The sequence below is a fragment of the Dipteris shenzhenensis genome, chromosome 29, assembly GCF_047967505.1.
Source record: "Dipteris shenzhenensis isolate YYH24624 ecotype China chromosome 29, Dip_SZ_1.0, whole genome shotgun sequence".
In the NCBI taxonomy this organism is placed as follows: domain Eukaryota; kingdom Viridiplantae; phylum Streptophyta; class Polypodiopsida; order Gleicheniales; family Dipteridaceae; genus Dipteris; species Dipteris shenzhenensis.
Genome location: NC_141624.1, coordinates 49024647 through 49040657, shown reverse-complemented (window position 1 = coordinate 49040657; position 16011 = coordinate 49024647). Strand labels below are relative to the sequence as shown.

Genomic DNA, 16011 nt, shown 5'->3' with positions numbered 1-16011 from the left:
TGCTTCGGAGAAAAAGAAAGCAGGATTGAGAGTTAATGCCTCACATGCCATTGAATCCCATGAGCCAGCAGATGCTTCACATGCACATGCTCTTCAGGATGATTGGGCATGGGCTGTCCATTGCTCATTTGATCCGTCCAAAGCTGATGCACTCTTTACTGCTAATGATGCTCAGTCCTGGTACTTTGATAGTGGTGCTTCCAAGCATGTCACATCTTGCAGACAGTTGTTTCATTCTCTAGCTGATGCACCTCGAGGGGGGACTGTTACATGTGCTAATAATGCTTCATATGCTGTAAAAGGAATTGGAGATGTGCAGCTCACATCCATTTCCAGCCATCCTGTCACTCTAACAAATGTTCTTTTTGTGCCTGGCATTGAAGTCAACTTGATTTCAATTTCAGCAATTGCTACTTCAGGTTTCAGAGTAATTTTTGATGGCTATAGATGCCTAGTATATGATCTTCGTGATGACAATGCCATAGTTCTCACTGGCACTTTGCAGAAAGGGCTCTATCACCTTGATTATCTTTCAGCTGCACTTTCTATTGAAGCATTGGCTATTTCAGATTCACAGCTTGCTGAAACTCATCTTTGGCATGAGAGAATGGGCCATCTCAATTATAGAGCTCTTGCAAAGCTACATTCACAGCAGATGGCAAATGATGTACCTCAGACTCACACAATTTCCAAACATGTGTGTGAGGGTTGTCTTTTGGGTAAGATGCATCGATTTCCTTTTCAAAAGAATTGTCCAAAACTCTCACAAAGGAAATTGCAGCTAGTACACAGTGATGTCTGTGGCCCAATGAGGACAAATGCCATTGGAGGATACAAGTATTTCATGACTCTCATTGATGATTTCACAAGGTATTGCTGGGTATATCCTTTAAAGGCCAAATCTGAAGCTTTCTTATGCTTTCAGAGATGGCTGAATATGGTTGAAAATGAATCAGGATGCAAGCTTGTCACCCTCAACACAGATAGGGGGGGTGAGTATATGTCAAAGGAGTTTGATGCATTTCTATCCTCACGGGGCATTATTCACTCATGCACTACTCCTTACACTCCTCAGCAGAATCTTGTTTCTGAAAGGAAAAACAGGTCCACAATGGAGATGGCTAGATGCATGCTTAAGGCCAAGTCTTTGCCCAATAAATTTTGGCTTGATGCAATAATGTGTGCCAACTATGTGCTGAATAGATCACCTACACGGGCATTAAAGACTATCACACCTTATGAAGCATGGAAAGGCAGGAAGCCTTCACTTTCACACATGAAAGTCAGTGGACCCTGGCTTCAAATTCTCAGCTCATGATGGGAGCCCACCATATGATATCACTCTTTATTAGCAGGCTGTTGGATGCCTTATTTATTTATGTCACACCAGACCTGACTTGCAGTATGCAGTATCTCAGCTCAGCAGATTCATGCACATGCCCAGTTCACAGCATTGGCAGGTAGTGAAGAGAGTCTTCAGATATCTCAGAGGCACTCAGGATTTAGCCCTCTTCTACGGTGATCAGGGTTCACTTACCATGCATGCTAACACGGATAGTGACTGGGCAGGATGTTCCGACACCAGAGTGTCACATACTGGCAATTGTTTTTTGCTTGGGCAATTCATGTGTTTCTTGGCTCAGCAAGAAGCAACCGACAGTTGCCACGTCTAGTTGTGAGGCTGAGTGCAGGGTAGCTTTTGCTGCTACAGTAGAGTGTGTTTGGCTTCGACAGTTACTTACAGATCTTGGTATTTGCCAGACATCCTCCACTATTGTCTACACTGACAGCCAGAGTGCTTTGGCCATTGCGCGTAACCCAGTGTTTCATGTGCGTACCAAGCATATTGAAGTTCACTATCATTATGTTCGGGAGCGGTTGTCAACTGGAGACATAGAGTTGTCCTATCTTCCCACAAAGGACAACATCGCAGATATGTTTACAAAGGCACTTTCTCGTCCCAAGTTCGAAGTCTTCCGACAGGCTTTACACTTGGTTCCCTTTGTTACACGATCGGACATTCCTTGTACATTCATAGGTGGCTATATCCTTTTGGATGAACATGTGCCACCATGACCAGAAACTACCAGGTATTCTGAGATGTTTCCAGAGTACTTCAGCCCATCCCATGGAGGGGGGTTTGTAGGCCATCTTCTGGTGGTTCTAGTGATGCCCTATAGGCCATGGTATGTGCCTTGTAGGCATAAGTGTAGGCACTTATAGTGTTAGTGCCTTTTAGGCCACATAGGACACTTAGTCCTATGTGACACCTAGGACACTTAGTCCTAGGTCTAGGTACAAGTACTTTGTACTTGTGTATTTTCATCTTATCTAAGATTTGAAGTGACTCGTCTTGTACCTGCACTCTCTCTCTCTCTCTCTCTTTGTTTCGTACCTTCAGTATCTACAGTCAAGCTGGTGGATGCCTCATCCACTTACTCAGTACTAGGCCACATATTCATGTTGCAGTGTCGCAGTTGAGCAGGTTTATGCACAGCGCAAGGACAATACATTGCCAGCTGTCAAGCATATATTTTGTTACTTGCAAGGCACATGGTCATTTGGATTGTTGTTCCCCGAGGGGGGGAAGTGACTTGCAGCTGTATGCTTACCGTGACCTAGATTGGGTTGGACACTCGGCAGTTGACCAGCTGGAACTGGTTCTTTTTGGCACATTTATGCATTCCTTGGTTGAGTAAGAAACAATCAATGGTTGCTACTTCATCTTGTGAAACTGAGTACAGCGCAGCTTTCACAAGAACAATCTCACTGACATCGGAGCGCTATTGCAGTAGCATGCTAGTGTTTCATGCTCGCATGAAGCACATTGAAATTCACTATCATTATGTCAGAGAGCGGTTATATGTAGAGGAGATCAGCTTGATCTTTTGCCTGACACATCAGAATGTGGCTGATCTGTTCATCAAAGGCAGTAACTTGAGAAGAGTTTGAGGCTTCCTACAAAGCTTTAAACTTGTTTCCATTTAGTGATTGAAATCACACCTTTGTACAGAGGACATTGACACTATAGGGGGTGTTAGAAACATTAAGGCAGTGGTCAATGTTAGGTTAGTAATAAGGTTAGGGGTACTTTTTCCCTCATTGAGGTTTCCCCCTTTAACCATGGTTAGTGGTTGAGTTAGTATGTGTTTATGACTTCTAACCCTAGTTTGGTTTCATCCTAGGGTTTTAGGGTTTTATACCCTTTTACTTCATTTCATTTTCTAATTCTTAATGCAGCGATTCAGAGAGTTGTTTCCCTTCCACTGTTGTGCAATTTTCTTCCATTTCTCACAAGTCCGCCGGCAGCCTATTAGTAGGCCAGCCAACCAGGCTGTTCAGCTGACAAGCTGGCCTGTAGAACTGGCAGTTGGCCAGTCCACAGGCTGTTCCAGTCCCTATATAAACCTCTCCCCGCTCAGCTCTTCAAGTGCAGTTTTCCCCACGTCCACTGCCCCTTTGGACTTGTTCCTGCCTACCCTAGTCTACCTAAGCCTCTTATTGAGGCATGTGGAGTTGGAGATGTGCTGTAGCAGAGGTTCCTCATCCTGGTTGGAACCCTACAGTGATGGTTTGTACATGGTTTACTCTTTTGTATGATGCAATAAATTCACAGCTATTGATCTTCTTCTTTGATTGTGCCCAACCTGTGTGAGCAGACAAAGGTTTTGTATGGCAGCTCAAATGCTTCCTACTGTGTGCCATGAGTTTTTACAGATTTTGAATGTGTATGAGGTGCATGTGTTGTGAGCTCTCTATCCTGGCAAGTCTTTCTCTCTATTTTTCTACACCCTCCTGATCTTATGTACTTTTTCATTGTTTTTCAGTTTAATGCAAGGGAGAAACTTTCCCTTTGAATTTAGACCCTGTTGATCTTGAGTATCAATGAATCTCTCTCTCTGTCTCTCTCCTTCTCTCTCCATTTAGCCAATGCTCCAGTTGCAAAAATTTTATTGGTACGAGGGTCCTGAGTGTGCAGCAAGTTCAGCTAATTTGCTAGCTAAATGTTAATTTGGAATAAGTTGTTTGATACAGATTTCAGAGAATGAGCGATTGAGGTCTGCTCTCAGGGTCAGAGAATGGGAGCTGCAAAATTATGTAAGAATTTGTTTTTTCTATAAACTGAGCTAGAGATATCCTTATATTTAAGTCGCAGTGAATGACTGTAAATACGTAGTGTTTTGACAGGATGAAATGTATTATGCCTATTGTGCAGAAAGTTGACCAATATGTTGCTTCAAGGCATACTGACTCTCCATCTCAAGATGGCTTTTCGAATGTTGTGGGCTTGCAACATGTGGGAGCTAATACGTCTGAAAGACAGGGGCTGAGACAAGGATCCAATCAGCTTACACTGAGCAGAGATGTTGGGGCAGGGAATGGTATCTCAGGAGATTCTCAGAGCTCTTTGATAGTTCATCCAAATTCACAGATGGTTTCTGAAAACCCTTATCGCTATCCTCCTCATGGTTTACAAGGGCCGCATTACGCCCCAAGTCAGCGTGTCAATGGCACGGTCAGAGCTATAAATCCTCCAGATGGTGGCTATTCACAACCTTCTTCTCCATCTGCAAAGTCCATGTCTCCTAGCAGGTACAATTCTTAGTTTTAGTCATGTACAATAATATTGAGTCATTTCTGATTTGGCAAAATATGGAGTCATTTCTTCCCAATTCCATAGATTTTCCTGCCTTTGTACAACTAAGGAGTCTTTTATCGCTCAATGTAGTAATTTGATCACTTTACTATTACACAATAGGTATAATCCAAGGAAAATAATGAAAAAAGTATGCACAATCTTAGATATGAAGTCTTTTATCTATGGTGTATCGGCCTTATGTATGTTTAGAATGATTGAACATAAGCTGAAAACAAAAAGTGGGGAGCTGAATAGCCCATTTTTCTTTGTTTCAAAAGAGAGTTTGTTTGAGTATGCTTGTGCTTTCTAAGTTAGAAATGTTTTTTTGCCTCTTTGTAGTAAACGATACATAAGTGTAAAGGGCCATTTAGCTTTTTATCTTTTAAATGAGAGAGAGAGAGAGAGAGAGAGAGAGAGAGAGCGTTATTCCAATTTTTTGGAAGATTTTGTTTCTTGACTTGCTTGTTTATTTTTGCTTAGTCACCTGCTTCCTTTCTTCTTTATTTCTTTTTTTCTTTCTCTTTTATTTATTTGACTTATTCTAGTAAGCATTGGGTTTGCCCAAGAGACTCTGCGGGTCTTTAGAAACCCAGTATAGCTGCTTATGCTTGGGCACTGATGACGACGTAAGTGTTGCTTTGCTTGCTAAGTATGTCTTCCTTTTGTTTTTCATAAAAGTTTTTGTTTACCTCTTTTTTTTCTTCTCTTTCATTTTCTCTTTTATTTTTTGTGTAGATTTTTGATCTTTAGAACAACAAAAAAATCTAAATTTGTATGATTGGACTTATTCTAGTCTTACAAAGGTATATTACTCATGTACAATAACTTGGCTGTTTTTCCTGTCTTCTCTTGTCTGCTCTGAAACATGATTGGATGTGTTGTGTTTTTGTTTCAGTTGAGTCATGTCTATAAATCAGTCTGAGGGCTATTCTTGAATTGGAGCCAGAATTTCCACTGATGGCTACTTTAAAGATTGCTGCATTGCTGGCTTTGGCTACGTGGGCTGCTGTGCACTTGGATGCAGCACAATCTGGTTTCAGTTATCACACTGCTGGATGCAGGTTAGTGCGAAGGCTGCTGGATTGGTTGCATCATGGGTGTATGGGACTAGCTGTAATGTGCTGCTCTAGATGGCTGCAGCATGTGAGGGCCTCCTTGTTGGCAGGGACTTGCAAATATGTACGTCCAAATCTAAGGCTATTATTGGCCTGCTGTGAAATACTTTCCTATCCGGCATTTCACACATTTTGGTGGCCTGTTGATGGCTGCATGTGCTGGGTTAGGCTATGAAGGGGATGTCATGTGGGCACAGCAGAGAGGTGCCACATGGGCAGATCTGCATGAGGCAAGGGCTGCCACGTGGGCACTAGCTATGGATGCCACGTTGGAAGATATGCAGCCACTAGTGAGGGCCATGTGGGAAACAAACAGGCTGCCACATAGGCACGACTGTGGGCTGTTCACGTGGGCAGGCCACTTGGCTGCCAAGGTGGGCAGCAAAAGTGTACAGGCCACATGGGATGGCTGGACCATTTGGCTGGAGGTGAGTGCTATTTCTAGAGCCAGCAAATGGTCCTGGAGCTGGCCAACCAGTCCTGCAATATGCAGCCTGGGTCTGGGCATGTACAGAGACTGATCGGACCACATACAGGTTTGGCCAGAGGCTGCCAGGATCGACAGTTCAGCTAGGATCTGGCCCCATCTGACGGTCTGCCATTTGGGACGGGTAATGGGCAGCAAAGAGGGCTAGTCGACCCTGCTAGAAACTAGGTTGGCCAGTTTTGCAAGGAGGGAAAGTCTAGCCTCTACCCTTTGTTAAAGAAAGTACATGGCCTCATTCTCCTCAATCATTGAAGCCACTGAAGCTCCTCAAGAGAAAGGAAAAAAAGATATGTTAGCGTCTTTGAAAGGCCTGGTGGGCCTATGAGACAAATTACAATCCAGGGGTAACTCATACAAGCCATTGTGGGGAGGCAAAGGGCTTGCTAGGGCCCTTGCTGAGTGCTATACTTAAAAAGATAAGAAAGCTCAAAACTCAAAAGTAGTCAAAATACGTAGCCAGGTGCCATGATGTCTCTCGTGAGCTGTGAAGATGTCTCATATCTGTCTTTGACAGGTTCTCCCGCTGTGGCAGGGGGCGTATCTTTGTATCTGGTGGGCCATATCAAGAGTGACACCTCGGCTCGGACGGTTCCCTATGAGTAGAGCTTGGATGGGCTGAGCCTCCATCGTGTGTGCTATGGTCAACCTCTGCATTGTGTGTGCTCTGTGTGTCCCTGGCTCCACCACTATGCATAGAAATCTGTGACATGCCACTGTGCACGATCAGCCTTTGTCTCCTGAGAGCACATGGTAGAGCGTGAGGAATGGCAGATTATAACAGCAGCAGAGCAGGCCTATTTTGGTCGTATGGGATGCTACCTAGATTTTCAATCACTGTTCCGTATGCTCTACGTTCCCTAGGCATTCCTAATAATCATCCTAAGCAGAACGGTGGTTCATAGGGAACAGTGCTCCTTGGTACCTATGAAGCTTGCAGGCATATAGTTTAATGTTATTAGGTGTGTGATTTCCCAAGGTGGCATATTGGAGACGGTGGTTGATGATAATTCGTTCTTGCTTGAATGGTGCGTCCATGTCTCAAAGTGTTTTGTGAAGACCATATTTAATGAGCATGCTAAAAGGTTTAAATTGGCTTTGCCTATGTATATGATTGAATGAGGTTGACAGGCTGCATGCAATTGCCTTAGCTTTTTAGTGCTAGCCTTTGCCAAGTCTTCCTATATGGAAAGATTACTCTGAGCATATTGGTCTGTGAATGAGATGTAGTCTATAGCAATTGTGGTACTGATGATGTACTACAGGTTCCATTTGAAGTGTCCTGTCAAAGGTTATTTTTTTATAAGTTTGGAGTTTCTTTCAGAAGCTTGAGGCCACAAGAATTTGCTTCGCTTGAGCTTTGAAGGTTGGTACTGTACCTGAGTTTGTGTACTTTCTGTGGGCGAGTCACCCAACTGTTAGGTAATGCATTTTTGAGAGGATGCTGTTTGTGTATGCACACACGTATGACATTTTGGTTTCGAAAAGGGTTCATCTTCTTGAGCTTGCTTACTAATACATACAGAGCTGTGCCAAAAACAGTTGTATAGCTAAGAACATGACTAATTAAAAATGTAAAAAAATGTCTTCAACAGACATGCCAAATTGTGATAATATGAAGAATTTTTGTTGGATAGACACCGCAAAGATTTTCTATACTGCACATTTTTGCATGCCTTAAACTGACTGAACATGAAGTGAGACTTAAATTATGTGTGTGCAACCTGTGTGAATCTAGAAAAAGAAGTCCGACAGAGTTTTGCCCGAATTTCAATGGCTTCTGTGTGCGTTATGGGTGACCTGGGTGACCTCAATTTCAATATTCATACCAAATGTTCTAGCAAACTGACTCATATGCTTTTACATACCATACCATGCATGATAGATAAATCTCAGACACTATCTAGTCCATAAATCCAGTCTGGAACAGATGCTAAGTTATCATCTGTTGAATAGCAGAGTTGGCAGAGAAGCGGATGAGAGCAGAATTCAATTGGGAAGCCAAGGAAATGTACAACATATGGCTGAACCGGTCCCATCCAACGGCTTATGGATGAAGGTGCATTTTATTGTAGACTAGGTTGGCCAGGTTCTAAACTTATTTCATTGTTTATTGAGCACTTCAAAGGCTAGCCTGTTAGATCAGGAGTAATAAGCTTTTATAGAATCTATTTACAGGAGCTTGTACAAAGTACCCCCAGGCCTCAAGAGGAGATCATGCAGTTGCAAAAAGTTCTGTCGGATGCACGAATAAAGGCATGCAAGAAACTAGCTATGCTTTCTTAACTTGGCTGATGTTAAGGTGGCCCAATCTATCACCATTTGTTGGCCTTTTGTAATGTAACTTTTACTGGTGGCTTTTAAGGATATCAGGAGCTGCAGCTGGTCCATGAAAAGTTTAGATTGGAGAAACGAATTTCAGAGATGCGTTTGGTCAGTGAAATTTTTGTTTTGGTTGGTGAAATTAAATCTTTTGCTTTGATCATTTTAAGAGTGAGGCAGCATTCTCTTCAAAGAGTTGGCATTTATTACAGGATATCGAAAAATATCAACAAGAGTTGGTGGCAATCCAGCAGGAAGCTTTGGAGGAGAACGCTCGGTTTACATCCGAGCTTCAAGTAAGTTATTTTCATCGTTTGATATGTGCATCTCACATCTTTCTTCTTGTCTATCTCTACAGGGAAGAAACGTGATTTTGAGATACGTTTATTCCTAAGGAGTGGGAATATTTCCTCCGATCAAATGATACTGAACCTTGATGTGCTTTATCCAAGCATGAAACACTAGGTTCTTGGTAATAGCCATGCAGCTTTGTTTGCCTCACTCACAGTGATCATCAAGTCGAAACACGACAAGTAGAGACGTTTCTACGAACACGTGAAACGTGGCATATTATAGACGAAGCTTGTTTTAAATAAAAAATAAATAAATTAAAATTTAGATTGGTTTTTTTTGGGGGTTTTGTCTTTTGTCTTTTGCATGCATACGTGCATGTGCATTGTGTACTATAGTCTATGTATGTGCACTATGTTTTGTACGTGTGTTTTTGGTATTTCTATCATGTGTGTGTGTGCACTATGACTATAGTTTGTGTGCATGCGCGTGTGAATGTGTGCACACGGCGCATGTGTAAAGAGAGAGAGAGAGAGAGAGAGAGAGAGAGAGATGTGTTAACATGTTTGGAAGGCCTCTTGCTATTTGATCTGTAGCAGAAAGGTCTCTGTGTTGTCGTGTCTCTTCAAATAGAGGCCAATGTAGACCTTGTGTGGCCACCTCCATCGACTTAAGCACTTTCCAACACAGCAAAAGATTTCTTAGAGCAAAGGGGTCTTGGTAGTTTGTATGAACGTCTACAATCCATGGAGGACAGTCCTACAATGACCACATACATCAGGGAATTTCTCCATTCTTACCACTCCAACAATGCGCAGGTTGGCAAGTATGGCACCATCACTGTCAATCACAAGGTCATGGGAGTGGATCAGTTGGGAGAGTACCTTGAACCTATGTCACTTGTGAAAAAGACAGTGATACCGTCCTCGGATCTCATAGTAGGCAGGGCAAGTATAGAGGAAGTTCTCCTCTGTCTCCATCTCTGTCAATGTGATCCATCGCTCTCTAGGTGTGCCTGTGGCTCCTCGCCTCGATCCTCAGCAGATGGGACGGGACGTGCATCTGTCTGATTGCAATCCTGTGTGCGTATGAAACCTGTGTGTCCTCCGGATACCGGGGCTTGATAATCACTCAATCCTCTAATACTCTTAGGAAGTGAGCATGGTAGAACCGGATCTTGGTGAGGAACTCGTGGTTTCTCCCCCCAAGATCGTGATGTATAGAGCTGGAATAGATCCAACCATATGATTTGGTTGATCACATCTCGCGGGATCTCATAGGGGTGGTACTGGACAATGCTTTCTGGCTGCCATGAATTTTCATCCTCAGGGAGTCCCTGCGACTTTGTTAAGATACTCTATGTAGACCTTGTTACGGAATACATGGTCTCTGAAAATGCAAAATGCAACAAATGCAAAATGGTAGTACTAAGTCCTAACGACAACATAGTCATGTTGATAATAGTCGTACAACATAGTCATGTTGATAGTCGACTATATATCACTCTTAGCATCATCATCATCAACAGCAAGATGTCAAGATGGATGAGGTAGTGGAGGCATGAGGTTAGCAATAGAGTGTTGTCGCCCCCTCAAAGGTGCAATCCTGGCACGTCTCCTGGTCGTAGCTCTTTGCTAACCAGGGCCACTGTGACCCCCGCTGGTCGGGCTCTGACTCTAAACAAGGAGGGGATGTCCCCTAGTATGATCTGTGTGTCAATCCTCTGTCTGAGTTGTAGGGTCATCGGCTTCGGGTCACGATCATGTCGAGGCCTCATCCTGCGGGGATCTACGTGGTTTAGCTGAAAGAATTCCGTGATAGAGCTCTGAGAGGGATTAGCTGAGAAAGAAGTCTGATCCTGGCTCCGTGCTCGGAGTATCCTCTCGCGGTGTCTAAGTGTCTCATGAATAAAACGTGCCAAACATCGCTGGTCTGGGTAGGAGAGGAAACGGGCCAAAATCCCATAGCTATCTCTGAAGAGGTAGTAGAAACGTTCTTGGATCTCATAGTAAACAGGACACCTGAAGATGAAATGCTCCTCTGTCTCAACCTCTTGCATGTCACACAATGTGCATATGCGCCTCTCCCTAGGTAGTCGCTTTGCTTTGCGCTCTCGATATGAAGTTTGTGTGAGCTCGGCCATTATGAAGTTTCATTACGGCATCCTTTACCCCCCCTCTAGTGAAGAGGGTGTAGGATGTGGGGCGTGGCATATTTGAGAGGTTAGGGACTGGCTGATTTGGGATATCATAGAGTGTGCGTGCATAATCAAACCACACCTGAGTGTCAGTGAGTGGTGAGGGGGACCGCCCCTTTAGAAATCTCCGCCAAAAGTCCTTAGAGTTGTTACTGAGTAGAATGTTCAGTAGCTTCTCCTCGTTTCGACAAACAAAGTCTAGTTTCTTTCTGCGTACCAGCCGACGATACTCGCGTAGCGTCTCTGGTTCGCTCGAAAGACTGTTTTTGGTTTTGAATCTGAGCTGACGGCATAAAGCCTTACACTCATCATGGTATCAGCTGTTACGTCCTCAGGAGGCCTCACGGGCCTATGGGACAAAACACACATCAAAAGATAAACACCAAACATCAGTTATAGACTGAGAGTCTCTTGGGAGTGTGTATAGCACTCACAAAGTTATTATAGGTTAGCTACGGTCTACTACAAAAGATGATCGGCCTGCATTACATCAGTTTGAGAGAGAGAGAGAGAGAGAGAGAGAGAGAGAGAGAGTCTATTAATGTCCACGGGAGACCAACAGGTCAGAGAGAGAGATTAACATCTTCTGGAGCCCTCATGGGCATATTAGACAAAGGTGCCGCGAGGCTGACTCAAAGGCATAAAAATTTGTGACGTGTTGTTGGGTTGCTCTCACGGGGACATGAAAAGTCTAATGTAACTCAGCCCGTGCTTAACCCAAGGTTAACCATGGTTAAGTATAGTAATAGTTTAGCCGTGAGGGATTGGCTCGAAGAAGTGCAGACTTCCTAGAAACCCTAGGGGTAATTTCTAAGTGCACCCACTAGGTCCTAGGGGCAAGGCAAAGGCATTAAAGAGGGGTCTAAAAGTTGGACCCAAGGACAACTAACGTTGTCCTTGGTATGGTGGTTAGGACTTTAATGAAGGTCCAAGTGGCATGCATGCAAATGTATGTGCTCCCCTTCACGTACCATCTCCCTCCCTTCTCCCTCACTCTCTTGGAAGCATCTTCCACGCTTGGGAGAAGGAGAAGACTGTGCTGGACGTTTTCAGTTGTTCTTGTGCTGTTTTTGAGGCGTTTCAGCTGTTTCAAGCTGTTTTCAGCCTGTTTTAGCTGTTCAGAGGCTAGTACACACTTTTAGGAAGTACCGAAAGTGATTTTTTGACTTTTCAAAAATTTCGTACGGACATCCACCATATGGCTGTATGGAATCCGTACGGACGTGTAAGGAGCCGCCTCCAGCAAGTTCCTGAAGTTGTCTTTTGCTGTTGTGGACCTTTCTGCACGTGTTTCTGGCTGTGTGGTGGCTTTTGGAGCTGTTCTAGAGCAGTGCAAGCTGCAAGAGGAGTTTTCCTTGCTGCTTTTGGCACATTCTCTTAGGAGGACTCAGGCGCAGATCCCGAGGTAGTCATTCCGGGGTAGATTTGTGGACCATCTTTCCTCTAGAGCTTTTTCTTGCCTTCCTTCCGCTTTCTTCCTCTCCTTTTCTCTTTATCCTGAGGCTGGGAGTTACGTGCACCCTATTGGGAGCCTGGACAGGGGATAGGTGCAAGAGAAGAACTCGCCCCTCTTCCATGGACAGCGGGTACAGTTGTATTTGATTTCCTTTTATTTTCGTTTTGTTTTTTTGGAAGCTTTTGCTGTGCATTTTATTGCTTGGAGGACTCTCTGGGCCTTGTAGGCTCAAGTAGACACCTAGCTATAGAGGGTGTGCCTGGGAAGAAGCCAGAGGGTCATTTGGATGCATTTGAAAGCCTTGAGGCTGTTTGAGCACAATTTGGGGATTTGCATTTGATGCCTTGATGCCTTCAATTGGCACAGATAGAGGGGAAATGCCAAAGCATGTCTTGTCAGTGGGATCTTAGTGGTGCACCGTGAATTAGATGCCCAAAGCTTGACAGAAGAGTTTGAAGAGGAACATTCAAGGGTGAGCCCTTGTTATAAAGCTTTTCACGTTTCTTCAGGAGTAAATAAATGTAGAAAGGGACGCCAAGCATTTGGGGCCAGTGGGTGTCTTGTGTACTGTTTTGCATTGAGCAGGGGCATTCTAGCCTCCCCTTGTTGTTGTTGAAGTCTATTTCTGAGAATTGCTAAATTGGTCGAAGTAAATAAAGTTTGCTTTATGGCTGTAATTGAAGTTTAAGACAGAGTAGGAGAAGATCACCGCTGTTTAGATTCTTGAAGGCCGGTTCCAGTTGCATCTATCTCTGGCTCAGGTAGTACTGTCGGCACAGGCTGTCTAAGCTATCTCAAAAGAGTCTCTCTATGTTGTTGGATCTGCATCAGATAAAGACTGACACAGACCTCGTCCTGAAAATGGATCAGGCGAGAGTGGTTCAAACCCAAACCCCTCCTGATATAGGGAGTGGTACCGCCCTCGAATCTCATAATATGCATGACATATGCATAGAGCATGCTCCTCTGTCTCCACCTCCCCTTGTGTGCAAAATTTGCATATCCGTTGCTCTCTCAGTATATCGGTAGCTCTACCTGCCTCTTTCGCCAACTGATGGGACAAGACTCTCATTTGTCCAATGGCAATCCTCAGTGCATGGCGATAGAGCTGGACCTGGGTGGGGAGTACGTGGTCTCCCCCCAGACCGTGCTGTATAGAGCCGTAACAGATCTAACTGTATGATCTGGTTGATCTCATCTCATGGAATTAGGGGAGGATGGGGCATCCAAACTGTATTGGAAGGGCGGGAGTCAATCCATTTGGACACCCTGGCTATCAAACCATTTGGAAACACATGCATACCAAGCTGCACTGACCCTGTTGCCTGCAAGTCCTCGTGATGACTCTAGTGCCAATCTTGGCAATCTCCATCTAGGCAGAGTCCTTCGAAGGCCTCAAGAGCCTATGGGACAAAGTATATCAAGAGAAGAAACTCATAGAAGCCTATGTGGGCTGAAGCAAAGGGCACGCTAGGGCCCTTGCTGAGTGCTATGCTAAGCTAAAGAACTTAATAGCTCAAACTGAAAATTCAATACTCAAAAGCTGAAAGCTGAAGCTCAGAATTTGAAACCTGATGCCATGGTGGATCTCCAATGATGTCCTGGATCTGCGTCTGTCGAGTTGTCTCTCGCTATGGCGGAGGACATGGTCTCCTTGATCTCTGTATCCGATGGGTTATGTCAACATTGGAGAGAGAGAGAGAGAGAGAGAGAGAGAGAGAGAGAGAGAGAGAGATTGTGAGAAACCTGATACAAGCAAGCTGAAAGGGTGGAGCTACTGACCGAGCATCAACACCCATACAAAATGCCTTATGCTAAATGCTACAGAGTCATATATCAGAATAATCCTCTACGTCATCACTATCATCCTCGTCATCAGATCATTTGTGATTAGAAAACAATTTACAAAGTGAAATATGCTCTAGTATCACAGCTAAGGTCCCCTCTATTTCTCCCCCCGTCAACGGTGATGAGGGAGCGGGAGCATGAAATCAGAGATAGAATGCTGCCGGTTGCATGTGGGCGTGGTCCTGTGATGTCACTTGGTCATACTTCTACGTCTAACAAGTGCTACAGTGACCCCTTCCGGCCGTGCTTCAACTCTGAACAAGGAGGGAATGTCCCAAAGTGTAATATGTGCATCAACCTCTGCTTGAGCTGTCGTGTCACCGGATTTGGGTCACGATCATGTCGAAGGTCTGTGGGGTGGGAGTCTGCGTGGCCCAATTGGAAAAACTCAGTGGTTATGCTTTGAGAAGAGTCCACCAGGGTGCATTGCTCGTGTCTCTATGATTTAAGTAGGCACTTACAGTGTTTGATTGCCTCGTGAATGAAGGTGGCCAAGCATCTTTGGTCTGGAAAAGAGAGGAAGTGGGATAACAACCCAGAGCTGTCTCTGAATCTCTGAATAGACAATAGAAGTGCCCTCGAATCTCATAGTACACTGGGCATCTGAAAATGAAATGCTCCTTTGTCTCAATCTCTTGTACGTCACACAAGGTGCATATGCGCCTATCCCTAGGTAACCCTCTGCCTTGCCACTCTTGATACAAAGTCTATGTGAAGAGACCAAAACTGCCCAACAAAGATCCTCAGTGAATGGGATAGGCGAATCCATTATATCTTGGCGGGTCAATATAGCCCTCCTCTTATATATATATATATAGAGAGAGAGAGAGAGAGAGAGAGAGAGAGAGAGAGAGAGAGAGAGAAGAAGAAGAAGAATAAGAAGAAGAAGAAGAAGAATGTATTGTCCTTCGGGGGCCGAGAGACCGACCCATGGGACCCATAAGCACAACAATACAAGTGTCTCCTTCCTTTTGTGGAAGGGAATAAGAGAGCAACTATTTCGAGATAGATTGTGTGATATAATATTCACGATATTTGAGAGTCTTGGCAATAAAATTACCGAGAGTGGCTAGATGGGTATGTGAAAGCAAGCTTGCGAGGGTGTTGTGCTCCTCTGTAATATTGTTAAAGTCCTTCCTTATGTGGCATACCATGGGCATGTAAGGAGGACATGTGCCTCTGTCTCTACTTGTCCTTGGTCACACAACTTACAAAATCTTTGTTCCCTTGAGACATCCCCCCAAGCTCATTTCTCTACCTCCAGAGTGTGATCGGGTACGGATGAGTGCAATTCTTCTCCTTGCATTTGCAGGTATGGGCATAGTTATGTATTTTTGTGCATTTTCTTCTTCCTGAGAGTAAGTGTCCCAATAAATGGGATTGATATGTGTACAGTAGTACTCATACTTAGCCCTTTTTTCAGCTGATTGCCATTTTTGCTGCAATACTCCCAACAAAGCTTTATGGAATGCCTTCTCATCCATTTCCCCGGATGAAATCTCTAGGTAGGATGTTACTTTCCATCTTTGGAACCATCCCTTGATGTCTTGCCACCAACCAGATGCCAGCATCTTACTTTTGTTTGTTTTTTGAGGTCTTTTACTTGCTTCTCATGCTTTCATAGGTAGTCTCTGTGGCTTCATGGTCTTGACCTTCTTT

The 16011-nt window shown here is 44.2% G+C and overlaps 1 protein-coding gene across 2 annotated transcripts in view; it reads left to right on the top strand.

The window, feature by feature from the left end:
- The window catches only part of LOC147882959 (uncharacterized), a 62018-nt gene that overhangs the window by 12013 nt on the left and 33994 nt on the right, over nt 1–16011 (top strand). For both annotated transcript variants that reach the window (XM_087400418.1, XM_087400417.1), the window contains exons 2-7: nt 4036–4098; nt 4217–4593; nt 8198–8297; nt 8417–8494; nt 8612–8671; nt 8773–8856. In XM_087400418.1, the coding sequence (XP_087256544.1) occupies nt 4036–4098; nt 4217–4593; nt 8198–8297; nt 8417–8494; nt 8612–8671; nt 8773–8856 (762 nt within the window). The remainder of the gene's footprint in view (nt 1–4035; nt 4099–4216; nt 4594–8197; nt 8298–8416; nt 8495–8611; nt 8672–8772; nt 8857–16011) is intronic.